Below are 26,091 nucleotides of genomic sequence, written 5' to 3'. Positions count from 1 at the left end.
TCTCATGAATTAGTTTCCCTAGTTCAGCAAAGGTGTGGATGATTTGCACCCCTTAAAAACTATTATTGATTGTTGCCAAGCTCTCCAAAGACAATTGCACAGCTATGATCTTAAGCATGTCTATCGTGAAGTAAATCAGGTTGCTGACATTCTCTCCCAAGCTGGTTTGGATGCAGAGATTGGAGCTCAATTCATGGAGCAACCCCCTCCACAAGTTATTTCTAGCTTGCTTGATGACTTGTGTGAAAGTCCTAGAATGAGGATTATAAATTCTGAGATGTAATCTGTTCTTTGCTTTTGTTGGGCCTTTTGGTCTCCATATATCCAAAAAAAAAAAAAATCATTTTAGTTAGCCACTTTAGAAACTATTAATTATTGCTACTTTAGCTATCATTTTAGTTAGCCACTTTAGCTATCATTTATTTTAGCTAGTTTTGAATTTATTTTATTTTTTAAATGAAGATTAAATAGTTTAAATGTATTTATAAATTACATAAAATAACTTAAAATGAATGTTTTAAATTATAGAGAGCTCGCTCTCTATATTTATGAGCAAGATAGCTAAAAGTTATTATGGATAGCCACTTAGGAGTCTGGTGCAGATACTAAAATAAATAAAAAACTAAACATATTCTCCAAAATAACTAAGGAGCCAAAATAGCAAGTATGCTAAAGATGCTCTAATACCGGTTCAAGTATGTGAGTTAACTGTTATTTTATTTTTTTCCGTTGTTTTTGGAAAAAGCAAAACGGTTGGGGAGGCAAAAGTCTCGAGAGGACTGAAAAGAAAGTTGCAAGACTAAAACCCAGGCAGAGAAGAAGAATCAGTGCATCGATCTTCTCTCTAATCCAAGCTCCCAGCACACGGACTCCTCAACTCCAATGGACATCCTCATCAAAAACAGGTAAAGTACCATTATGCCCTCACTCCCTGCTTCTTATTCTTCTTCCCCTTTCCTCTATTTCATTCACATGTCTCTGTTCTGATTCCTTCAACGATCCAGGTGACCTCATTTCCGTCTTTAATTTCTTGTTCGAACAAAACCCAGTTGGCCATAACCCTCATTTTGGTGATCCGGGGTGCGAATTGGGTTGGTTTTGACTGTATAGGGGGTTGTTAGAATTGGTAATCATCATAGGTGGGTCAATTCTGATGGAGGCCTGCAACTGTATTGAGCCGCAGTGGCCGGCTGATGAGCTGCTGATGAAGTACCAGTACATTTCGGACTTCTTTATTGCGCTTGCTTATTTCTCAATCCCTCTGGAGCTGATATACTTTGTCAAGAAATCCGCAGTGTTTCCATACAGATGGGTGCTTGTTCAGTTTGGTGCTTTCATCGTCTTGTGCGGCGCCACCCATCTTATTAACTTGTGGACTTTCAACATGCATTCTAGGACTGTGGCCTTAGTAATGACTACTGCCAAGGTTCTGACCGCTGTGGTTTCGTGCGCCACGGCGTTGATGCTTGTGCATATTATTCCTGATTTGCTGAGTGTTAAGACTAGGGAGTTGTTCTTGAAGAATAAGGCTGCAGAGCTTGATAGGGAAATGGGGCTGATTCGGACTCAGGAGGAAACCGGTCGGCATGTCAGGATGCTGACACATGAGATTAGAAGTACTCTTGATAGACATACTATCCTGAAAACCACACTTGTTGAGTTGGGTAGAACTTTGGCATTGGAAGAGTGTGCGTTGTGGATGCCCACGCGTACTGCGTTAGAGCTGCAACTGTCGTACACACTCCATCAGCAGAATCCGGTGGGACATACCGTACCCATTCATCTTCCTGTGATCAATCAAGTGTTTAGCAGCAACCATGCCGTGAAGATATCGCCGAATTCCCCAGTGGCAAGACTGAGGCCACGTGCGGGAAAGCATATGCCTGGAGAGGTTGTTGCTGTTCGTGTCCCTCTCCTGCATCTCTCAAACTTCCAAATCAATGACTGGCCTGAGCTCTCAACAAAACGCTATGCTTTGATGGTGTTGATGCTCCCTTCCGATAGTGCAAGGCAATGGCATATGCATGAGTTAGAGCTGGTTGAGGTAGTTGCTGACCAGGTATGGAACCACAATGTTGATCATTTTCTTTTTGACATCATTAGTTATCACCCAATGCCTAAATTGCAAAAAAGAAAAAAGAAAAAAAACAATTTTTTTTATACAACTCTCCTTTATGTTATTGTTTGTCTCTTTCTTAAGATGGTTACTTTATGTATTCATAATAATAAATTTTTTTATTGTTTATGACATTCTTCATTCCTTTGGCAGTCACTTGCAATAGGAATTCTCAGGATATCCCAGCGTCTAGGTTGTCTTATTATGAAAATGAAAAGTGTGTGAATCATAAGTAATTGTTGATCTGCAAAATGGTGGATCTATGCTCTGTCATTTTATTTTATATTCACAAGTCTGCAAGTAGACATAAATAGTAATCCTCACTAACTAGTATTTACTGGTCAAATGTCCAGATACTTTTAGAGGAGGGCTGGGACCCTAAAACCTTCTGAGTAGGCTGCAACTTTTCCTTTTTTCTGATTCTTATACAACAGCCCTTGGATTAGGATGAAGTTACGTTGGCTCTTAGGAAACTATCATATAATGTAGCTTGATTGTCGCAAGCATGAACCTTTATAGATGCCTTGCTTATAATAAAAGAAAACAAAAATGTCTTGCAGTACTTAGTGGATCTAATGAGAACAAAACATACATAATCATCTTATAATAACTGAACACATATACTATCTGTTTATTGCTTGCTTCATTAGTAATGGTTGCTTATAATAAGAAGCATCAATTTATTTAATCTTATGAATTATGATACAGGTAGCAGTTGCTCTATCACACGCTGCTATCTTAGAAGAGTCAAGGAGAGCGAGGGATCTGCTAATGGAGCAGAATATTGCACTTGATCTGGCTAGGAGGGAAGCAGAAACGGCAATTTGTGCTCGCAATGATTTCTTGGCCGTTATGAACCATGAGATGAGAACTCCCATGCATGCAATTATTGCTCTGTCTTCCTTGCTGCAGGAAACTGAGCTGACACCGGAGCAGCGCCTAATGGTTGAAACAATATTAAAGAGCAGTAACCTTTTGGCTACCCTCATAAATGATGTATTAGATCTTTCAAGACTAGAAGATGGCAGCCTTCAACTTGACATAGCAACTTTTAACCTCCATTCTGTATTTATAGAGGTAGAGTTTGTGCCACATGAGTTGATTTGGATTCTGTTGAAGCATACTTGAATTGATGTCTGTAGCAGTTTGCTTCACTAAGATCTTTTTCTTATTGCAGGTTCATAATTTAATTAAGCCTATTGCATCTGTTAAAAAGTTGTCGGTTACATTAAATTTAGCAGCAGATCTGCCAGTGTATGCGATAGGTGATGAAAAGCGCCTTATGCAAACTATTCTAAATGTTGTTGGGAATGCTGTGAAGTTTTCAAAAGAAGGGAGCATCTGGATTACAGTTTTTGTTGCGAAATCAGAATCTTTAAGAGATTTCCATGCTGCTGATTTTTTTCCTGTGCAAAGTGATAATCACTTTTATCTGCGTGTACAGGTTTGTTTTTCAAATACTTGATTGGAGGTCTTCTGTTTTATGGAAGATCATCTTATGATCGTAAGTTAGTGTTGTACTTTACATCATCTGTTTCTATTGCAGGTAAAAGATTCAGGATCTGGAATCAATCCCCAGGATCTTCCGAAGCTATTCACCAAATTTGCACAGAATCAGTCATTAGCTACTAGAAATTCTGGTGGTAGTGGACTTGGTTTGGCTATCTGTAAGAGGTATTTTACTTTGTGCTTTACCATATTCGACTTGATTTCTGTTCGAATATACAGTCCAATTGGTTCAAGCCTCAAAAAGGAGAACCAAAGAACATGGTTTAGTCCATGTGGTCTGGGGGGTGTGAACCCCATCAATATAGCTAGCTAGCATTTTCTAGAGTTTTACTGCCTCCTAATTTAGGCTACGGCAGGAGGCCCCAGTTTTAAACTGGCCAGTATCCAAAGAGGATTTGCCTTATTTTTAAGGAACAAAGAAAGAAACAGTGCAATTAGCTTGTGTTTGCTATTTCACCTATTTTTTGACATTTCAAGTGTTGGAGTGTGGATTAGTATTGTAAGGAATTTGTCCATAAGGATGGACTTCTGATGTCATTTTTTGCCTGATGTATTCAGATTTGTAAATCTTATGGAGGGGCATATTTGGATTGAAAGTGAAGGTCTCGGCAAGGGATGCACTGCCAATTTCATTGTGAAACTCGGCTATCCGGAGCGATCAAATGAGTCTAAGCTGCCTTTTCTGCCTAAGATGCGAGCAACTCATGTTCAAACAAACTTTCCAGGGTTGAAAGTTCTTGTCATGGATGATAATGGGTCAGTAACAGCCACCTTTCTTACTCATTAACTAGAGGAATTTTAAATTAAGGTCCATTGTCATGGATGATAATGGATGCAGTCCAGTCAGTTTTTCTTTGTAAGGAATAAACATAAAGAAATAATATACAAACTAGAATGTTTAACCTTGTATAGAGGTATAATTATTTCACCTCATAAAGAGGTAACTTTTTATTTATATATCACTAGAAATTTTTCATATGATGTGTCTCATATATTGCATAACAAACACATATATGACTCACTTAAATATTATACCTCTAACACGTATTTAAGTGACCATATATGTCTAAAACAAAGTCGAAAGCCTAACCACGTACTATACATCTTCTGCAGATACATAAACAAAAACTGTATTTACATGACAACAAATTATCAATCCATTGATAAGATAGAACTTCTCATTCTCATATAAGAGAGTAAATATAAAATGATGACAAATTAAGTCAACAATTTCAGTACATATATACACATATATTATAGATATAAAATGAAAAAAATATATGTAGCAAGAACTTGTTGTGGTGTGCTTGATTTGGCCATGGTTGGAAACACTTGCTGGATCAGCCAGTTTTCCTTTTAACTTCATATTTTTCCATGGTTAAAGAAAAAGTAAGTAGAATGTGGAAGTTAAATAGTTTACTTTTTTTCTCAAGGCACTGGGTTTGTTGAGTAGTAATTTCATGGGTGCATATAAAACCACCCTAAGTATGTCTATTTATGCTCTTAGTTGGAGTTGTTCTTATCGGAAGAAAAGCAAAGTAGCAGTGTCGCAGTTAATTTATGTGGAAGACGAATTTTTTCTTAATGATCAAAGATTGTACTCTTCTTACTTTCCATGTCCTTTGAGACCATATTCAACTTGGATATGAACAAGTTTTGATGTATTCAAGACATAAGAAATACAAACTAATATATGGTTACTGATGGTTGTATAATCTTCTTTTCTCCATCAACTACGCAGAGTCAGCAGATCAGTGACAAAGGGACTCCTTGAGCACCTGGGATGTGATGTAACAACCGTAAGCTCAACTGATGAGTTCTTGCAAGTTATTTCACAGGAGCACAAGGTGGTGTTCATGGATGTGTGCGTGCCCGGCATAGATGGGTATGAACTAGCTGTCCAGATTCATGAAAAGTTTACAAAACGTCATGAACGACCAGTATTAGTTGCACTTACTGGAAACATAAACAAGATGACAAAGGAGAGCTGCATGAGGGTTGGTATGGACGGAGTTATACTAAAACCTGTTTCAGTTGAAAAAATGAGAAGTGTTTTATCTGAACTACTAGAGCATCGGGTTCTATTTGAGGCAATGTAAGGATGCAGGAACATTGCTGCATTAGAAAGTCTTCAAGGGAAAACTAGAAATGAAAGCTTCCTGGCAGAAGTTAGTGTTGTATTGTGTACATAGAAGGTGACATTTTTATTGCAACACAATAAAGGTGGAGTGATGTTTTGCTGGAGGAAATTGTATGTTAAGAGCTGTCTCCATGTATCCTCCTTTATGTGCAATAGTTACAAGATAGAAGCAAATTGAATAATGACCGATTAATGTAAACTGATGAATGCCTACACCTGATTGATGTTTACTCAAGCATAGAGAAATGTATGCTTCCTCCTATCTTTGTCAATGTTAACCAGGCAGCTAGCCTTTTCATATTCAATGTGGAGCAGGAATAGTTTTCTTCACTCACCCAGAACATCTGCATAAAAAGCAATGGAACAGCTCTAGTTTGACTTGTTTAAGAGCTATATGATACGAAGCTGATATCAGAGCATCCCTACCAGTTCTACAAATAATAACAGCCATTTTCTGTCATAAAACTAGTTCCAGGATTCATGAAATGGCGGTAATGTGTATTCTCGATTGATCTGTTTATGTTGCAATCTACTTTCGAATTGTTTTAGTCAATTTAAGATTTCTCAATTTTGCAATACCATTTGGTCTGTTATCACTCTAGCACCTCAACTTCAATCTCGTCATATCTGTTGATAAAATTATAATTTGAAAGACATAAGTACATGTATTTTCCGGACAACATCTTGTAATGATTCGGTTAATCTTGTCATAGCATATTAGCAACCGTGAATACGTTAGCATAAGGACTGATAAATACTTTATGCCCGAAGAAAGAGGTTTTAAAATTTTAAGCATGATGTGCACAAACTTGCTCAAACAGTTCCTTCAACAAATAAATTTGTCAATATTCTCAAGTGAAGAGTGATCCAAGGCAAGAATCACACAAATCGTCTACCTTATTTCGCAACTGAACCTCGATGGAGCGAGGAAAACTCGTTAACAAATAATAAAAGCAATGTTACATACACCAGATTGAGGTAACAGAACCCTTATTGCTGAGAAACACCCCATGCAAGGGAATCATCACAAATCTTCTACATTATTTCTCAACTGAGCCTCGATGGAGAGAGGAAAACTCATCAACAAATAATAAAAGCAATGTTACATACACCAGATTGAGGTAACAGAACCCTTATTGCTCAGAAACACCCCATGCAAGGGAATCATGACAAACAGTGCCGATCTGCTGGCCTCAATGACACCAACAAAGACATGATGAGAAGGACCAGCACACCGCCTCAAGCAGAAGCAAGCAAACCTCAAAGGCAATTTTCCATAACTTTCCTAAACAGTTCCTTTGGTGCTGCATTGACAAATAAAAAAAAAACAAAAAAACAAATAAGAGATCCTAGTAGGTATATATACCATATGTTGTTGAATAGAATGCGAGTTCTTTCTTTAACCGATACAACTAGTCTTACCAGGCAATCCGGTGAACCTCTCAAACTGTTCATATGCCTGTCCAATGAGCATCTCAACCCCACTAACAACTGTGACACTGGACTCCGCAGCTTCGCTCAAAAGTCTAGTCATTTTGGGGTTGTAAACGGCATCAAACACCAACGAATATGATCTCAGAGCATGCTATGAAAAAAAAAACAAAAAAAAAAAGCTCTTGCCTTTAGAAGTGACTACAAGTTTGATGAACCAATTAGCATTTGATGAAGTTTTTCAAACACGGAACACAAATGGAAGATTGTGTAACTTGGTTTGGTAGCTAGAGTTTCCACGTTCAACTCTCCCAAACCATCATCACTTGAGACCAAAAGCTATTCCAATCCTTTTCAAAACGTAAATGAGTTGGTTTTGTTAAGGTTATGGCTCAGTGAGCTCATCGATCAAGAAGTTCATACTAATTATAGGCACATATTCATATACGATCATAAATATTATATCAAGCTCTACTGATTGTTGATAATGTAATGGAATCGGAGAGTAGCAACTAGCAAACCTTAGGAATAGGTGTCTCATCAATATTCGGTTGCATTCCGACAGATGTTGCATTTGCAAGAACCATGCCGTCCTCTGGGTGGAAATTTTCTAATTCAGCAAAAGACAAAGCATCTCCTCCAACTTCGTCTGCAAGTTTTCTGGCTCGATCTTGAAGAAAAAGAAGATATAAATGCTAGGAACTAAGAAATCGATATATCATTGTGATTTTATATATTAACAATGAACAATGAAAGTCGAAAAGAAAGATACAGGAAACAGTTAGCAAGGTGTGCAAAGGTTCAAATATCAAATATCATACCATGCATAGCGAGTTTATATATACTAATCGACTCAAGATAACAAAAAGTTACATGTTCAAAGTGAAAATATATATATGCTCATGTATTTCAAAAAGAAAGAGTGGTCCTATAAATTATCTGGCGTAGTTTTCAGAATTTCTATCAATGCATCAACTATGGATGAAGCAAAACATTGCAGATGACACCGTATACCATATGTCCATAACAGAAAAAACAAATAATTCATGAGCTAACTAGAACAAAAGAAAGCAAGATAGAAATGTACCATATTTGCGGTTGGCAATAACAATTCTAGCTCCCTTCTGCTTTGCACCATAAGCAAGCGCCTTTCCAGCACCTCCGGCACCCATGACAACAAACAACCTACCAGCTAAAGGTGAACCAGTGGTATTGTCTCTATCATGTGAACCTGTAAAAACATGAGAGGGAAGGGGGATCACCTTAGGAAGAGAAAGCCCGGCTCTTGCCACAATAAAGAAAGAAGATATAACTCAGCTAGTACAACAAATTAGAAACCTCGAAGTCCATCCTCGATAGCAGAAATAGACCCAAAATAGTCAGTATTTAAGCCAAATAACTTCCCATCAGTTGGCCTCCTTACAATGCAGTTAACAGCTCCTATTGACTGAATAGTTTGATCAATCAAGAACAAAGGTCAGCGAAGTACACCAACGAAGGACGTCACATTGAAATATAAATGATTTGTTCGCTACCTTGGCAACTGGATCAACCTCATCACAGCACTTTACTGCAGCTTCCTTGTGAGGAATCCCAACGCTGTGGTGGAATTAAACAAAGACTACAAACTGTTATCTTGAGATAAAAACAGCAAGAAACACTGCATAAAGATATTTCTGTTTCAAGTCTATACTAAGGATATATTAACTTGGAACAAATGTGAACCTGAATCCAGAAAAGTCAGTTGATGAGTAAGTACGGAGAAAATTTGCAATGTCATCTACCAAAAGATGTAGATAAACTCCATCGAAACCTACTGACTTGAATCCTTCATTGTAGAGAAGAGGAGATTTGCTGTGGCTGATAGGCTTTCCAATAACACCAAACAGTTTTGTACCAGGTCTTATCAGTCTGAAGTTGTATACATGTAATATATCCTTGATGGCAGGTTCTCCAGGAACTGAAACAATTCCTGAATCGAGTGTACCAGAAGTAAGGTAACCACCAAATTTTGCGCAGAGTATCCGAGAAATCAAGCCCCTCTCACCCATTGCAAGTCCTATTACTGGGACCTGAAATTCATGTATAAATCTTATTAAATCATGAAAAGTGGAACTTAGCATGGAACCCATCAACTTCAATTCCTATATACCAGCAATGTAAGAGGATAACTACAAAACCATAGATTACAATTCAGCTCAGCATGGAAAGAAACTATGAACAAAGCTTAAAAGTACAATGCAATTTCACACCACCTATGCAACTTACTTGAGAATGCACAGTTATCTGAAAAATGCGTGCTACGTCAGTAATATCCAAGGCAGTGGTTGTGATGCTGACTATGTCAGCTCCAGTGGCTTGCATTCTAGCAACAAGATCTCCGAGATCCTCGACAGATGGAGTATCTTGATAGTTGTGGGAAGAAACAATAACTTTAAACTTGTCAGGCTTCTTTCCATATATGGAGTCGATGAATTCATGAGCAACCTTCGGTCACAGGTAATAGCATTAGTAAAACGTAATTCATGATCTACAATCCTAGTGTCAAAGTTTAAACAGAACAGAATATAAATGAGTTTTCTAACACCCTAGTACCAATGCAAGGGTAGTTTGTTTAAATTTTAGGTGCTTGAAATTGTATTTAACGTGCTTCTTCCTCTACCCCCATGAACAAGTTTAGAGTTGTACTAATCAGTTCTCTAGAGTTCTGTCTACAGTTCATTGATGAGATAATGTTCATAGATAACTTTTCAAAGTTACATATGCATAAGGGAGCAGAACGCCAGAACCTGAAACTCGACATCAATGTAATCAGCTCCAAGCTCCATCGCTAATCGAAGAGCATCCAGTCGATGTTTTTCATCACCATCATACTGACCACCTTGCCACTTTGGTCTAGAAAAATACAAAATATCAGATGGGAGTTGCTGGGAGTTTCGTAGGGAAATCATCGGACAAATTATGTTTATAATGAGCAAAATGACACCGGTAGTACTGAGAAGTAAAATCCACTATACAAAGGCATGTGACACCTCTGTAACTTGGCCTGGGAATATACGCCTAACACTTTTGGTTTTGGATGAGGGGCTTGCGTTGTTATAATATTATCTCTGTAAATTAACACGCGGATTTTTCGTTTCATACATGTCTCTGTATATCTGGATCGACTTATTTTACCCCCATGAGATGTTTCTTCAATGATTTACCCGTTACTGAAAATTAATTTCCAAAATTCAATTTTTCTCAAACTTCTCTCATTGCTGCATGATTGGAGTACACCAACTATTCAAATGCCTCTGCAGGAATGTTTGGTGCAATGACTTTTACAAAATTCGGATCCCTACAAATTGATCGTATGTATTATGGAGATATCTTCATATCACTTCACTCCTAGGCCATACAATATGGCAAATTCTATAAGCCACGAGCTTCTATAAAAAATAAAAAAAATAAAAAAATTATTATGGATAGTTAACTAAACATGAAGCACCTATGACCCGCTTTTGAAACTAATTTTATATTGAAATTCAAAATACTACCCTGGCCTAATCAATACAATTGAATTCATTGTTACAAAGTAGTAACAATTTTGTCCTTCTGCCACTTTGGCTGTTAATTTGACCGTTTGACTGATAATTTAGCATCAATTAGACCCTGAAAGCAGAGTAAAAATACTACTTGACACCGATATATAACATGTTTAGGCAACTTTTGCGACCATATATATGAGTATATTGGTTTCACCTAAAGGTGTTATTTAGTTTGGTAATTACTGAAGTGACTGAATACCAACTGATATTTTATGTTTGGTAAACCAACTTTTTGGTTATCGAAATCAATGAAACTGAAATAAAAAATTACTGAAAAAGTTAGTTTGATGTTAGTAAAAGTCAAATTTACGAATTACCTAAATATTAGCCTATATATTCCATTTTTAGTACACACATATATATTAAGAGATATAAGAAAAAAAAATTATAATAATATTAACAGTATTAATACTACTAGATTAACAGCACATATATTCAATGAACTTAGAAAACTAGATCATATATTAATGGGTAACCCAGTAAAAGAGCTTTAGATAACTAGGTATACTGAAGATTGATAAAAATCTATGTCATATATATATATATATATATATATATATATATTTACAAAGAAAATTAAAAAATAAGTAGATGTACAAAAAGTTTACGACAATATATAAAAAAAAAAAAAGAATTCCAATTATTCATTCTAATAGGAAATTCTACAATATGTTAAAACATGACATGCATACAATTAGCACTTTTAGGATTTAAATTACTCAATTGAAAACCTACCTTACTCTAACGAGGATCTTATTTACCTTAATGAGAACTTTTTTTTAGTTACCACATGAGTCCTCAAAGTGATAAGTTAATAGGACATGTATGAGAAATGTTAACGTACCATAACCAAAATACCGAATCTAGGACATGTATGAGAAATGTTAACATACCATAACCAAAATACCGAATCTGATAGAAATCATTAAATACCCAAATTTTGATTGGTAATTAGTAGCTCAATTTTGAAATCGAAATCTTTGATTTTAAAGTTGGTAATGTATATAACCAATTCGAACCAACCAAGTGATAACTCTTGTTTAAACTCTATGTTGTAAATCAAGCAAAAAAAAAAAAAAAAAAAAATCAAATTGTGGTGTAAGGTCAGTTGTAGAAGACATGCCTTATTGAACAGTTAGGCGGATGATCAAAGTGATAGAGGTGCGAATTGTTACACTTCAAAGCAGTAGATAGCAATGCATTGAAATCATAAGAGGTTCAATGTTAAATGGCCTCAAAACCGTGAAACAGGTACTTCAAACAACTCTTCTAGTTTTCGTCCAGCACTTTGCTGATATTACTACGACAAACTTGTAAAGGGCATACCAGAAAACAAGCTGTATCAGGTAAGAAATTCTTGGTAAATTTACCTATAAGTGAAAAGAGTTGGCGAAGGGGATTCTTTAATTAGGGTCTTAAGATCTTCATTGCTATTGAAGACCTTCAAATAATCCAATCTAATCTCCACTAGATCAGCACCAAGGGCTGCTGCCTTGCCCATATCGCTCACCATCTTGCGAACCGTTTCCGCCGTTATCGGAGCGCAAACTAGTGTTGAAGTCCCCATCATTCCTTATAAGCAAGCTGAAATTCCCCAAGGTGAGAAACGACAGAATACTCAAAATATTGATGGTATACCACTCACTCTGAATCTGATGATCTGATCTAAGAAGGTTCAGATATCTGTTTCTTCGGCCAAAACAGCTTACTTATCCTTCCCAAGGTGTAGAATCCAAGTCGTGATAAGGACAGGGGTCCACTTTAATTTGATTGCTAAGCTTTCAAACCTATAAGTCAACTAATAAGCTTCGTCGTCTTTTGTTAAAAAAGGTTAAAAGAAGTTCGTACAGACCCCTCCCTGGAGTTACTACTTCCCAGTAATGTGAATATCTGAATCACATGTCTATAATTTCAGCCTCTCAGAATATACGACACTAAAAGACTAGACACAACAGTTCCAAATCAAGAAAATAACCGAGAAAGAATAGTCCTCTTGGCGAATCCAATAAAAATAAGCAACCTATTCAATGTCCACTGCCACAACCTAGCTAGAGTAGCTACATATAGAGAAATAAACTGTAAAAAGTGAAACTAACTACTGACCACCCATGCTATCATCAGTAGAAGATTTATTCAGAACAGCGTCAAGACTCAAGAACCCATGAAGAAGCAGAGTGTCATTAAGAGGAAAATCTGGAGTGGACTTCGCTTCTACCAGCAGGGAGCTACATACGTACGTGCACTGCAACAAGAGAAGAGCCTTTAACCTTTTCTGCATGCCCATTTAGCATCACACACGGACTGCGACATGTTCAGCTGGAGTAAAACCAACCTCACCACTTCCGGTGGAACTGTGAAGCTATAAACCGAGAAATATTCTTCCATCTCTCCCAAGGTGTGTAATTTATAGGGTCCAGCTTACATGTATGCAATGGCCTACTCTCATGGATAGTTGGTGGTCTTGCAGTAGCTAGTTGTTGCTGCCATTTCTGCAACCATCAACAACAGTTCTTGGTCTTCTATAAGTCACCATTTGCAAGGATATCGCACCTAGTGCCTTTCCGGATAGTCAATATTCAGTTGATTTTCCAAACTGCCTGGAATATTATTTAAGGATATAAATAATTAACTATGAAATAAAAATATCCTTACGTCATCACTGTAGTAGTAACGTACGTAGACACACTTATGTTTTGCGTATTTAACGTTAAATTTTGAGACATCTTCTGTGTACTGTGCAATTGGGTCATATGCGCATGAAGGGTAGGTTGTTTATATATTTTATTGGGAAAGGAAAGACTGTATATACGGACAGGGAACTTATTTCCAGCTTCGGATGGTTTCTTGTAGTTGTAATCAATAATTGAAATATCTGCGATGATATATTCCCCAATATCTCTTTTTTTGGATCTATCTTAAGCATTAATATCTTATCTTCTACCGTTTCTGTAAAATTTATCCGATACAATCAAATATCTCAAATATATTAGATATTTAGGATATGTTTCTGATAAAATAAAGAAATATCTGTAAAATTTAATGAAAAAAAAAAACAAAAAATTGAAAAGACTCAGTAATTCTCTTAATGCAAATCTGTGTAAAGATAGATCTCCTCAAGACAAATTTGGGTGAGGAGAAATCTCCTCAAGGCGAATTTAGATGAGGAGAAATACCCTCAAGGCAATTCTGGGTGAGAAATAATTCTGTAAATGCAAATATGTGTGAGGAGAGATCTCCTCAGGGCGTATATGGGTAAGGAGAAATCTCCTCAAAACGAATTTGGGTGAAGAGTATTCCCCTCAAGAGAAATCCGAGTGAAGAGAAATTCCTTGAAGACGAATATATATGGACACGGAGAATTCATGAAGCAATTTCAAAAAGTAACTCATTCACTTCATCTTTCTCAATTATATAGGATTGACCTCAATTATATTAAAGTTTAAGACAAAGAGAACAGACTATTGAGTTATGATCCGCAAAAGAGTGTGAAAAAATGTGGTGCAATTATATGAATCATTTGGTACTGTGTAGTCTGTGACTCTATAGTCTGTAGTACGTTGAACAATAGAAAGAAGATAAAAGTTCAATTATTCAAATGGGGCCAAGTGACTTTGCAGAAGGAACCATATAATCATATATGGATGACAAGATGAGAACATAGTACAGACTTTGCGTCTTAAAGAAGTGAGGAATAATGAATGTATTGGGTAGTCTTTAATTGAACAGTATGAAGAAGCTAAAGGTGATTCACATATTAAAGATGGAATAACAAGCATGTCAGAGCAGGCTGTTCAATTATTCAAAAGAGGCCAAGTTCAATTATTCAAAAGAGGCCAAGTGACTTTGCAAAAGGAATTATATATTGATGAGAGCATCTGTATCTTGAAGAAGTGAGGAATCTATATAAGAGTATATCATGTTCACCACTACAATTTGTACTATATGGATCATATGTCTTTGTTTGATTATTGCATTTTAGTAGACCAACAAGCGACTTTTCTACTACATCTTTTTGGATGTAGATGAAGTTGACATTCATACTTATTTATATCTAATCCCAATAAATAGACTCTTTTAAAAACAATATATTTTTCCGAATATCCCTGATATATTCCCGATATTTTCACTATCTCCATATTTCAAAATTCCAATAAATATGTAGATACATATATTTTAATGTTGCCTGATCAATAAATTTTAAGTTTCTACTAAAAAAGAAACTTGTGTGCTATTGATTAATATTAAATTAAAATTAGTTGTTATGTAATATCTAGTATTCAAAATTGGGTTCTACGGCACCACTCCAACAATCTATCCGCATGCATGTATAGACTAGGGCTGTAAATAGACTTGATTTAATTCAAGTTCAGCTCGTGTTTGGCTCATTTCTAGATTGTTTGGGGCTCGTGCAGTTCATAAAAAATTGACATGAACTTGAGTTCAATGTTAAGCTCGATTGGAAAATTGAGCCAAACTTGATCTTTAATATATTCAGCTCATGAACTCATGAACAACTATTTTGCTAAAAAATTTCTAAAGAATACTAACTCAAAATATTAAATTTTTAATTAAATGTAATATATTTTTCTTTCATGGTACTATAAAATATTTAAATATCACTACTGATTGTCATTACTCATTACTCAAGTCAGAATGACCATTACAAATCCCTTCGTTGTTATTAACTAAACAAACAAGAGGTTGTGGGGATACCACGGTGGTACATAGGGCTAGGCCATCCATTATACAATCAGTGCTTACATATTAAAAGTAAGTCTATCAACTATGATAATGTAGGACATAGCAATAAGCATAGTTTAAAATACACTATGTTTTCTCCTTACCCTTCAAGCTAGGGGTAGGAGGTTTCTCTGAGTACAATATATATACTCAACACTTCTTCTGCAGGAACTTTCTTCGGTTTGAGAGGATTTTTAATCTTCGATCCCACGCTTCTTCTTAGCAGTAGCTAGACTGCTCAGCTTGCATTCCTTCCATGGCATAGCCGTAATTAGCAGCATCACCCTATTTTGGGACAAGCATGCCACCCGGTGTTTCAATGAGTCCCAAACATTTAGTTGTAAACTTTGTGGGGAATTCAGGCACTTTTACCTTCTTTGTGGTAGTAGTATCCATTACCTCTCCCTCTTGCACTACATCGAACAGGAATTTTAATTTCATTGGGGATGAAAATAAGGACTTTTGCCTGGCTCTTTTCAAGGTTTGCTGTGCATCTTCAACTAGAAATAACGCCGGAGAATTATCACTGTTATCTGCCCTTAAGCCCACATTCTTGAAAACAATTGGCTTGCGTACTTTAGTGCCTTCATTGCTACCAAACAGGTTTCTTGCATTCAGAGATAAGATTGGCATTTGAACACTATGAAACCTAAACGCATCACTAGTGAAACGTGCCTCATTGAAGCCAATAAAGAGGCTGATTAACTCCAACCTGTGCGGCGCATATGCCTTTGGTTTCTTGCTTGGTGGCAGTTCCGCCAAAGGGTGGACACCCTGTTGAAAGATTAGGTGCAGTTTCGACATTTTCCAATTAGGTTTTCAAAAAAGTACAATATTTCTTTCACCACGCCATGAGCTAGCTTCAAGGTTGATTTTTTTATTTTTTTATTATATATATATATATATTTATATTTATATATTTAAGGAAGAAAGGCTTTGAGATTTCATGAGCAACGTACATGAACTCATATCTTAGAATTAAACAGCTTTCAATCCATATATATCTATAAAACTTTTCAGTGATGGAAGCAACATTCATGATTGTGTTTTTACTTTTTACCCTCCAACGTTGGCGGTATATTGTTAATCTTCATCCATGAGATTAATGACTCCATGGGTCCGGCCATGTGGGAGATGTCCACCACATCATTACCAGCAAGAGAAAGGGAAAGCTAGTAGTAACATCCTCGATGGAAGACATAGTGCTGTAGAAATGGGGGAGAACGAAATCTGCAGGTTACGGTTTAGGGTTTTTCTCTTTAGAAAATTACATAGTAGCACGTGACCAAAGATGTAAACACAGAAAACTCACTTGCAAAAAGATTTATACAAATAAGGATATGAGCCCAGGCCCAAAAGCCAAATGAATAAAGCCTGATTCCCAATTTTAATGGCAAATGACTAAAACGCTCGAGTTTCATCATAATTTACGGCACTGCCACTGTCCAATCCCAAAACCTAAACCAAGCTAACGCCAAAACAGAAACCCAAATACCCAGCGACGGGGCGCAGCTAGTAGCAGCTACGGTTCCGTGCTCAGCTCGAATTTGGCTTCAATGGAGGTCGATAAGGTAAGCTCTTACTCACTGCCTTTGTTTATGTTTCTTCGAATTAGGATGTGAAAAGATGAGGTGCTAATGAGACTAGAGTGGAGATGACTTATTGGGTTGGTTTTGGGTGGGTTGGATGTGAAGGTTTAAGTTGCAATTTTTGGGGTTTGGTTTTTAGCTGCATTTAATTTGGTAGTTTCAGAGTGGAAATTTGCTTGATTTTACTCTTTTTCTTTCGTGGGTACTTTCAATGGTGTCTATTTGAGTGTCGAATTAAAACGATCTTGCGGCAGTTAGTTTGGGAACGTGATTTTCAATGATGTTCTTGCTGGAGTATTTGGGCTTTGTGTCCCATGCACGGACTTGTTAGACTGAAAATACAGGAACACTTTGAAAATGGGGGATAATAGTTATGAGGGAAACTTGGTAAGTTACTTTAGCTCGGGTCTTCTGTAACTGTATTTAGGAGAACTTGGTTAAAGCTGGATGACTCACAATGTTGTGGGTCAGTGGTTTGAGATTAGCTTATCATGGTGAATGTGTCGATCTTCCTGCATATCCTGTCAAGTCTGTAGGGTTTATTTCAAGTTTTCTAGTCAAGTTAAGCATTTCAAATCGATGTCTAAGTGCAAAAACTTATGGAAGCTTCGGCATTCAAGAAATAGAGAACCCTTAACTAGTACTTTTAATATATTATGGTTAAAGCAATTGCATTGATATGTACATAAATATCTGTGGGGTTTGAGTACAAGGATCGATGCCAGTGGTTGATGGTCTGAAACATGCTTGAATCTGGTGAATTTGGAAATCTTTATACACAGTTAGAATTAACCTCATCAAGGTGTCTTCTAGACATGCTATCTGGTTACAAGGAGGCTCTGCTACTATTATAGTTAAAAAAGAAACATAATTGAGCTATAATTCCCCAACCACTACTTCGTGAACCTGGATAATAGTAGCTCTGGAGAATCATTTATATAAAATTAGTTTACTCTCTGTTTATTAATCATGTATGTGGTCCTTCTTTAGTTGCTTTCTTTTAGCATGCTTGATATCTATGTAACTAAAAGACATTCCCTGGTATTTTAGTGTGTAAACAAAACTGGTAGTTATTGTTGGTTTGGTAGGATGTGGACTTTTAGCCAATTCAGAGGATCATAGTTTTGAGGTAGGTGCCATAACTTTGTGTAATTTCATCTTTGAGTTCCTGTTTAAATGCTACATCTAATTTCGCCAAATTGTATGAGTGATGACTCTTATGCTCTACGCACATTACAGACTTCTTTTACAGAACTAGGGTACTGATAGTAGCAGTAGCATGCTTAATGTGCTAGGTCAAAAAAAGTTGAAGCCATGAGTTCGTAGCTGAACTGGCATTTCTTTTGTACAGAATGCTTTTCAGAATGAAATGTAGTCAAAAAACAAAGAAAGAAATGATAATCGTGTTTTTCTAGTTGGGATTCTTTGCAAATTAGTAAGTCTATGAGCTCACTTTTGATTATAAGCACTATTTTTCTAAAAAAAAAGACGGAAAAGCTATTGGGAGTTTGCTGCATAAAAGACTCAGATTTTGGAGTGTATTGTTCACGTTTATCTCTCTTATTTTATTCGACTCCCTTCCTCTAATGAAGACAACTGTGACTCCTCATTGTCATTAGCAACAATTGATGGTTCTAGATGGTACTAATCACATTAGTGTATTCTATCAATTCAGTCCAAGTCATAGTACTATGTGTGCAGTTTTCTACTTACATATTATTGTTATGTGATACTATGTGTGCAGTACATATTCCTCATAAATTTATTTGTGAAGTTTATTTGAAGGTTCTGGTCTTTTATTAATCAACAGTTATGTAGTTTACTTTGATATACATGAGGAGCAAATTCATGAATTTAGCATCACTATGGTTCTGTGGTTTACTTTGATATGATCGGCTACTGTCAATGATATGATCTGCTACTGTTCAAATTGAATTGATATGCTACTTTATAGTTTATGGTTTATGTTAATGATATGATATTAATTGTTTATGGTTGAAATTGGCTACTGTGTGTAGGTGCAAAAGGGTGATGGCACAAGAAATAATCGAACAAAAACAGTGAGAAGAAAAGCTCCGGCACATACGAAAAAGTGCAATAGCAGAACTGGACGAGTTTGAGTGCAGTAGCAGGATTGGACTAGTGTAGTAGCAGGATTTGACGATGACGAGTGCAGTAGCAGAACACGAGTACAAGTGCAGTAGCAGAATTGGACGAGTATGAGAGCAGCGAGTGCAGTAGCAGGATTGGACTAGTGCAGTAGTATGATTAGGTGATGATGAGTGCAGTAGCAGAACACGAGTCCAAGTGCAGTAGCAGAACTAGACGAGAATGAGTGCAGTGAGTGCAGTAGCAGGATTAGGCGATCACGAGTGTAGTAGCAGAACTGGACGAGTATGAATGCAGTGAGTGCAGTAGCAGAATTAGGTGATCACGAGTGCAGTAGCAGAACACGAGTCCAAGTGCAGTAGCAGAACTGGACGAGTATGAGTGCAGTAGCAGGATTAGGCGATCACGAGTGCAGTAGCAGAACACGAGTACAAGTGCAGTAGCAGAACTTAACGAGTATGAGTGCAATAGCAGGATTAGGCGATGAGATGAGAGTAGTAGGAGAGTGAGGTTTTGTGAAGTAACATAAAGGGATTATTCTCAAGAAAAAAAGAGTAACATAAACCGATTGTTCTTAGAAAAAAAAAAAAAAAACATAAATTGATTTCTCAGAAAAAGAAAAGTAACATAAAGGGATTAAAAGTCAAAATAAGTAGTTAAAGATAAAAAAATAAATTAAATCATGACATGTGGCAAGTGGAGAGCAAATTGTCCTTATTTGTAAGATTTAATCCTTGTAAAGAGATTAAAAGTCAAAAGAAGTAGTTAAGGATAAAAAAGTAAATTAACTCATGACATGTGGCAAGTGGAGAGCACATTGTCCTTATTTGTAAGATTTAGTCCTTATATGTTTAATTCAATCTTTAATGAATTTATTTGTTAAGTTATCTTTTGTCAATAACTTATATGTAATTTGTTATTTTCTCTTTGGGTGCGGCAGCGTGCGCTTTAGGTTAAGTATCACAATTTATTTTAGGTATGATGTAAATTATTAGCTAGTAATTATTTACGTAATTTAATAATATTTTTGTTTGTTTTCTTTGTTTAATTTTTTGACACACTTTGACAAATTCAATATCGAGCCAACCCGACCCTAACTCAAGCCCAAGTTTGTTCCATGATTAAGCTGACTCTAACTCAAGCCTTCGTTCCATGATTAAGCCGACTCGAGTTCGAAGTTTACTATTAACACTTTACTGAAGAGAGAGAGAGAGAGAGAGAGAGAGAGAGAGTTATACCACTTTACTAAAGTTTAGTCACTATCGTGAGAATATTTCTTGTAATCCCATTATTTTACATAGTGGGAGAAAGAAGTATTACTGTCTCGGGGATGACAAAATATTAGGGGTGGGATTTTTGAACCGGGAACCGGAAAAACCGAACCGACTAGAGAGTTATACCACTTTACTGAAGTTTAGTCACTATCGTGAGAATATTTCTTGTAATCCCATTATTTTACATAGCGGGAGAAAGAAGTATTACTGTCTCAGGGATGACAAAATATTAGGGGTGGGATTTTTGAACCGGGAACCGGAAAAACCGAACCAAACCAGTCGGTTCGGTGCGGTTCTTAGGCTGTAGTTTTCCATTTCGTTGTAGGATCGAACCGAGTTCTCTTCATTTAGTTCAGTTTCGGTTCTCTGTTCTGGAAACTCAAAAAACCCGAGGAACTAATTATGTTTTGTGTTAGCTCAGTGGTAAGAGCACCCACTAAGGTTCGAGTCACCATCGGGGTAGGAGTGAAATCATTTTATCCTCTTTTAGAAAAAGAAAGAAAAAAAAATTATGTTTTGTGTTATACATGTGGTATTAGGTTTTCTAGCCCCAAATCAGAACCCTTCAATCAAAGTTTCAGATCAAACCTCATGCCCTCGACCAAAACCCCTCAGCGCCTCCAGTAAAAACTCTTAGCCTCGACCAAAACCTCTTAAACTGCTCCAAAGCTCGACCAAAAAACCAAAACCTTCATCTCACTTCATCTCTCACACTCGTCATTTTCATTACCCGAACCTTCAATTGATTCAGTTCATCACCTCAAATCATCACTCATCCAAAATGTATTATGTTCTTCCTTCAATTTCATCATCTCAGAATCTCAAATCATGGCTGAAGCTGAAGCTAGCTCTTCCGAACCGTCTGCAACCTATTCATCCCAATCTGAACCATCTGCTTGCAATGAGCTTGTTGTTGCAAGCAACAATTTGGAACCACCTGGAGATGGACCCATCTGAACCAACAGCTGTCCCAAAATCAACAAAAGCTCCTTCTACTAGGAGCACTGTTGCGAAGAGAAAAAGGGGAGAGAAGAAGAAAGGGAAGTAGAGGTCGAAGGTTTGGGATCACTTCACGAAGGAAGATCATCCCTTAATCGAGACTATCGATGGAGTTGAGAATGTGGTTGGCCATACAAAAAGAGCTCAATGTAAGTATTGTCCGACTCATTTGGCTTGCAATTCATATGAAAATGGCACATCATCTCTTAGGAAACACATTAAGATTGTTTGTAAAAGATACCCTGGTAGAGTTAATGTAGACTCGGGACAACGTGTTTTGACTAGTGATGGAAGAAGAGGTGGTCAGGGAGTTTAGTTAGTATGAATTGGTCGCAAGAGAATTGTGTGGAAGCTGCAACTCATATGATAGTTGTGGATGAACTTCCCTTTACTTTCATTGACAAACTCGGGTTTAACTATTTTTGCAGTGTTGTTATGCCTTTGTTTAAAGTCCCATGTAGGAAAGTGATAGTTAAAACATTTCTAGCAATGTATGATTAATCATACCTCCTCTGCACACTTGAAGTTAATAGGCCTAGAAAGTGATCGATTAATCAGATAACAAGCATGATTAACCGCTTCTACCCAAAAATCTTCAGGCAACCCTGCATGAAGTCTCATGCTTCTTTCTCTCTCCGTGAGAGTTCTGTTCATCCTTTCTGCAACACCGTTTTGTTGAGGAGTCTTCTTAACAGTAAAGTGTCTTGTGATGCCCGGATCCTTGCAGAGCTGTAAGAACTGGTTATCTCTATATTCACCTCCATTGTCGCTTCTTAAACACTTCATTTTTCTGCCAGTTTGGTTTTTAACTTCAGTTTTTCACTCCTTGAACTTAGTGAAAACCTCATCTTTGGTTTTATAGAGTATACCCAGACCTTCCTTGAAAAATCATCTATGAAAGAGACGAAATATCTGGCTCCACCTTTTGATTTCATTGGTGTAGGCCCCCAAACATCTATGTGAATATAATCTAATACTCCTTTGGATTTGTTCTCACTACTGCCCATATTGAACGTCACCTTGGTCTACTTTTTTAGTGTGCAATACTTGCAAAATTCAAGTTTGCAACTCATTACACCTTCTAGCTGATCCCTTTTGTGTAATTCTTGCAACCCTCTCTGACTCATATGCCCTAGCCGTTTATGCCAAAGCTCAGTCTTGTCTTCCTCCGTATAAACTATAGCTCCACCTACCACCGTAGAACCTGTAAGTTTATACATGTTATCTGGTTGCATCACACTCCTCATGTAGACCATTTGTCCCTTTCCTACCTTGAGCTGTCCTTTTTCGAATTTATACCAAAATCCAACCCTATCCAAAGTGCCCAATGAAATCAGATTTCTACTCAATTTTGGGACATGTCCGATTTTTCCCAGCGTTCTGAAAATTCCATCATGCATCTTGATCTTTACTGTTATGATTCCTATGATTCCACAAGGTGAATCATCTCCCATCAAAACTTCCTCGGTATTCCTCTCTTCATATGTGTCGTACCAATATCTATGTGCACACATATGAAATGTGCAGGCTGTATCTAAGGTCCAATATTTAAGCGCGCTGGAGCTGGTTTATACTGCGAGAAGTTCTCCATCGTCACTATAATTTCCAGTAATGACATTGGCTGACTTGGAGCTTTCTCCTAACATCTGCGCCTTTTTCTCCTTCCATTGTTTGCAATTCCTTTTTCAGTGGTCAGGTGAACCACATTAGAAGCAACCATTCTTCTTTTCTTTGAATTTTCCCCTAGATTTTGACCTGCCTCTTTCTTCAAATCCACCACCTCTATTCATGGACCTTCCTCTCTCCTTGCCTTTGACATGAAGTCCCTATGCTTGAGTACTTCTTCTTCTTTGTCTATTTTGACATATGCTTCTAAGTTCTCACACACTTTAGAAAGTGTGATAGTATCTTTGAATATCATGGTGGTTTTGATGTGCTTGAATGAAGGTGGAAGAAAATGTTGTAACATGACAGCCGTGTCTTCATCATCCATCTTTGCTCCAACCTTCTCCAAGTTTGATATGCAATTCTGAAAATTGCATATGTGATCATGAAGATCATCCCCTTCCTCTATCTTGAGGCCAAAAAGCTGTTCCTTCAAGAGTAGCTTGTTGCTGATAGTTTTTTCCATGTAGTCCCTTTCAAGCTTCTCCCATGCTTCCTTTGCAGTCATATTCCCACCAATATGAAGCAAGACATTATCAGCAAGATGCAGCTCAATGGAGCGCTTTGTTTTCTTATTCTTCTTCATATAATCTACTTCAGTCATTGTTGCAGGCTTATCTCCAATTGCCTGATCAACCTCTTCCTGAACCAGAACGTTCTTCATCTTCCTCTGCCAAATCTTGAAGTTGTACTCGCCATTAAAGGGCTTAATGGACTGTTTCACATCCCTGCTTCGACAATGACTTTGCTATTCACCATCGCAAAACACCTTGAGCCTAAGCTCTGATACCACTTATTATGTATGCCCCCCTTAGGATCCTTTGTGTTTTACTACTTAAGCAAAATCAGAAAATAGATGAACTGAAAACAGAAACAAAACACAGCAATTTTATAGTAATTCAACCAAAATTTTAGCCTACGTCCACTTCGTGATCTCTCTTGAGAGATTCACTAGCACTATGAAGAATTTAGGTGTTTACAAATACTTATTGCAGATCCCTCAAACCCCTCAGACTACTTCTTATCTCTCTATCACCTTCACTCTAGTTTTCTGCGCTCTCTGTCTTAGTTCTCACAAAACCCCTGTAGCTCCTATTTATAGGACATAGAAGCTGCTGATACAACATGGGATTAGGATTCCTAATCCTAATAGACTAAGCCTATAATACAAATCCTAATAGAACTTGAAAGACTAACTTTCCTAGAACTTAAAGAAAAGCTGCGCACAAACCTCTTTCCTTTTTAGACTTGGATTTGAATTTTGAATCCTAACTTTTTCAAATTGTATCAATGAGCCAAAAACACAACATTGACTTATTTCAACATTTATGTGGATGCCTTTGCTTAATTTACTCACCAATTCATCTTTTGACTAGGGCGGAGAGTGCACATGCAAAGCTTAAGCAAGAGCTTAAGTCTTCACACTTCAGTGTATCATGGATGCGTATTCACTCTTTATTGTGTTTACATCACATAGAACTTAAGGCTTCATTTGAAAAGAGTCGATGCTTTGTGCAACACAAGTTTAGGCATGCATACTTGAGGGATTTGATAGGATTCGTGTCCATCTCTGCGTTAAGTAAGATCGTGTGTGAAGCGAATAGGTAGCTCAATATTGATTGTCTTTAATTGTGTGATATATTCTATTCATGTTAGAAACTATACTAATTTATTTATTACACAGTGTTGATTATATTGGATCAGAACTTGCATTATGCAATAGTGATATTTGTAAAATGCACAGGTTGCTTTGTGCACATAAGATAGCTGAATATAAGTGTTGTGATCATCCCATTGCCATTGAAGAAAGTTAGAGATCAGAACAACTGTGGAAGACTCAGAAGTACCTGAAAAAGTTTCTGTAAAAGCACATTTAGATCGATTAGTAGAGTGGGCTAAAGTACAAGATGAGGAAACAAAACTTCAAGTCTTGGTGAAGATCGATAAGTAGATGAATCCTGGTTATACCTTACTTAGGGAACCAGTTGAAAAGACAAAAACTAAAGGTCATCCAAGTAAGGTAGATGCTAGTACACGCCGTTGGCCATCCAGGTTTCAGATTGTAGATGCATTGTTATCGGAGCGCTACAGTCATTCTTCAGTACCAAATGTTTCAAAAGTAACTAGTACATCACATACAAAGAAAGCAAATGGTCAAGTTGAAAAAACTAAGGTATGATACAAATATGTTTTGTTTGAGGTTGATAATAGTTTATTAATTCTGATATATACAAAGTGATTTTTCATGTGCTCTTATACAGCCGAACAAGCCAACTTCAAAAGATCCAAGATTTGAGGTGACTCAAAAGTATACAGTGTAGTTCATCTTTAGCATGAGGCAATATATTACCGGTTCAATGAACGTTGAAGATGATAGTAATTGTGGTTTTAGAGTGGTGGCAGCAGCTATGGATTTTGGTAGAAAAAATTAGCGTAAAGTGAGAACTGATTTAATAAATGAGTTAAAAAAACAGGCCTGATCTTTATGAAGGTCTCTATGGAGGACAATATGGAGTTGAGAAACTTCATCAACGACTCAACCATTCTACATCTAGTATTGCACCTAAAACAAAATGGATGGATCTTCTAGACATGGGGAATTTAATAGCAACTTGGTATGGGGTAGTGGTTGTGAACTTATCAAATGGTTAATGCTTCACATTTCTCCCATTATGTGAGTACATTGAGGGAAAACTAATGAGATAGGCATTGGATTTGTGAATAGTAATCACTTTGTGCAGGTAGAAAATAGCATACATTAATTTTGCTTATAATTTTCATAGATATAACTAATGAAATTTCTTATTGCTTTTGATGTAGAACGAATGGTAGTCCAAATTGAAGAACAGCTCGATCGTGGAAAAGGAGGAAAACCCGGTTTGCTGCAACTTTGGCATTCGGTGTCCAAATCGTGATTGCTATACCTTTT

At 36.9% G+C, this 26,091-nt stretch overlaps 2 protein-coding genes across 4 annotated transcripts; one reads left to right on the top strand and one right to left on the bottom strand.

Moving 5' to 3' along the window:
* The first annotated feature begins 742 nt into the window (after positions 1-742).
* On the top strand, positions 743-5,995 carry LOC112186994 (ethylene receptor). 2 transcript variants are annotated; one of them, XM_024325590.2, is made up of 7 exons: positions 743-905; positions 1,050-2,059; positions 2,825-3,193; positions 3,294-3,560; positions 3,663-3,790; positions 4,184-4,381; positions 5,367-5,995. In XM_024325590.2, exons 2-7 carry the CDS (start codon positions 1,154-1,156, stop codon positions 5,722-5,724), a joined length of 2,226 nt encoding a protein of 741 aa, XP_024181358.1. In that variant the 5' UTR covers positions 743-905; positions 1,050-1,153; the 3' UTR covers positions 5,725-5,995. The 2 variants fall into 2 exon arrangements, with proteins under 2 accessions (XP_024181358.1, XP_024181357.1); XM_024325589.2 differs by having other exon boundaries at positions 1,005-2,059.
* Positions 5,996-6,590: 595 nt separating this feature from the next.
* LOC112186995 (bifunctional 3-dehydroquinate dehydratase/shikimate dehydrogenase, chloroplastic) lies at positions 6,591-12,485 on the bottom strand. 2 transcript variants are annotated; one of them, XM_024325592.2, is made up of 10 exons: positions 12,157-12,484; positions 9,986-10,091; positions 9,465-9,683; positions 8,922-9,268; positions 8,732-8,795; positions 8,535-8,643; positions 8,284-8,427; positions 7,718-7,866; positions 7,188-7,350; positions 6,591-7,069 (listed from the first exon to the last, which is right to left on the bottom strand). In XM_024325592.2, exons 1-10 carry the CDS (start codon positions 12,354-12,356, stop codon positions 7,026-7,028), a joined length of 1,545 nt encoding a protein of 514 aa, XP_024181360.1. In that variant the 5' UTR covers positions 12,357-12,484; the 3' UTR covers positions 6,591-7,025. The 2 variants fall into 2 exon arrangements, with proteins under 2 accessions (XP_024181360.1, XP_040370730.1); XM_040514796.1 differs by lacking the exons at positions 6,591-7,069; positions 7,188-7,350 and adding an exon at positions 7,400-7,546 and having other exon boundaries at positions 12,157-12,485.
* Positions 12,486-26,091: the final 13,606 nt, after the last annotated feature.

The sequence above is a fragment of the Rosa chinensis genome, chromosome 2 (genome assembly GCF_002994745.2).
Source record: "Rosa chinensis cultivar Old Blush chromosome 2, RchiOBHm-V2, whole genome shotgun sequence".
Classification (NCBI taxonomy): Eukaryota; Viridiplantae; Streptophyta; class Magnoliopsida; order Rosales; family Rosaceae; genus Rosa; species Rosa chinensis.
The sequence above is the reverse complement of the archived record's forward strand: the minus strand, read 5'-3'. Positions and strand labels throughout refer to the sequence as shown.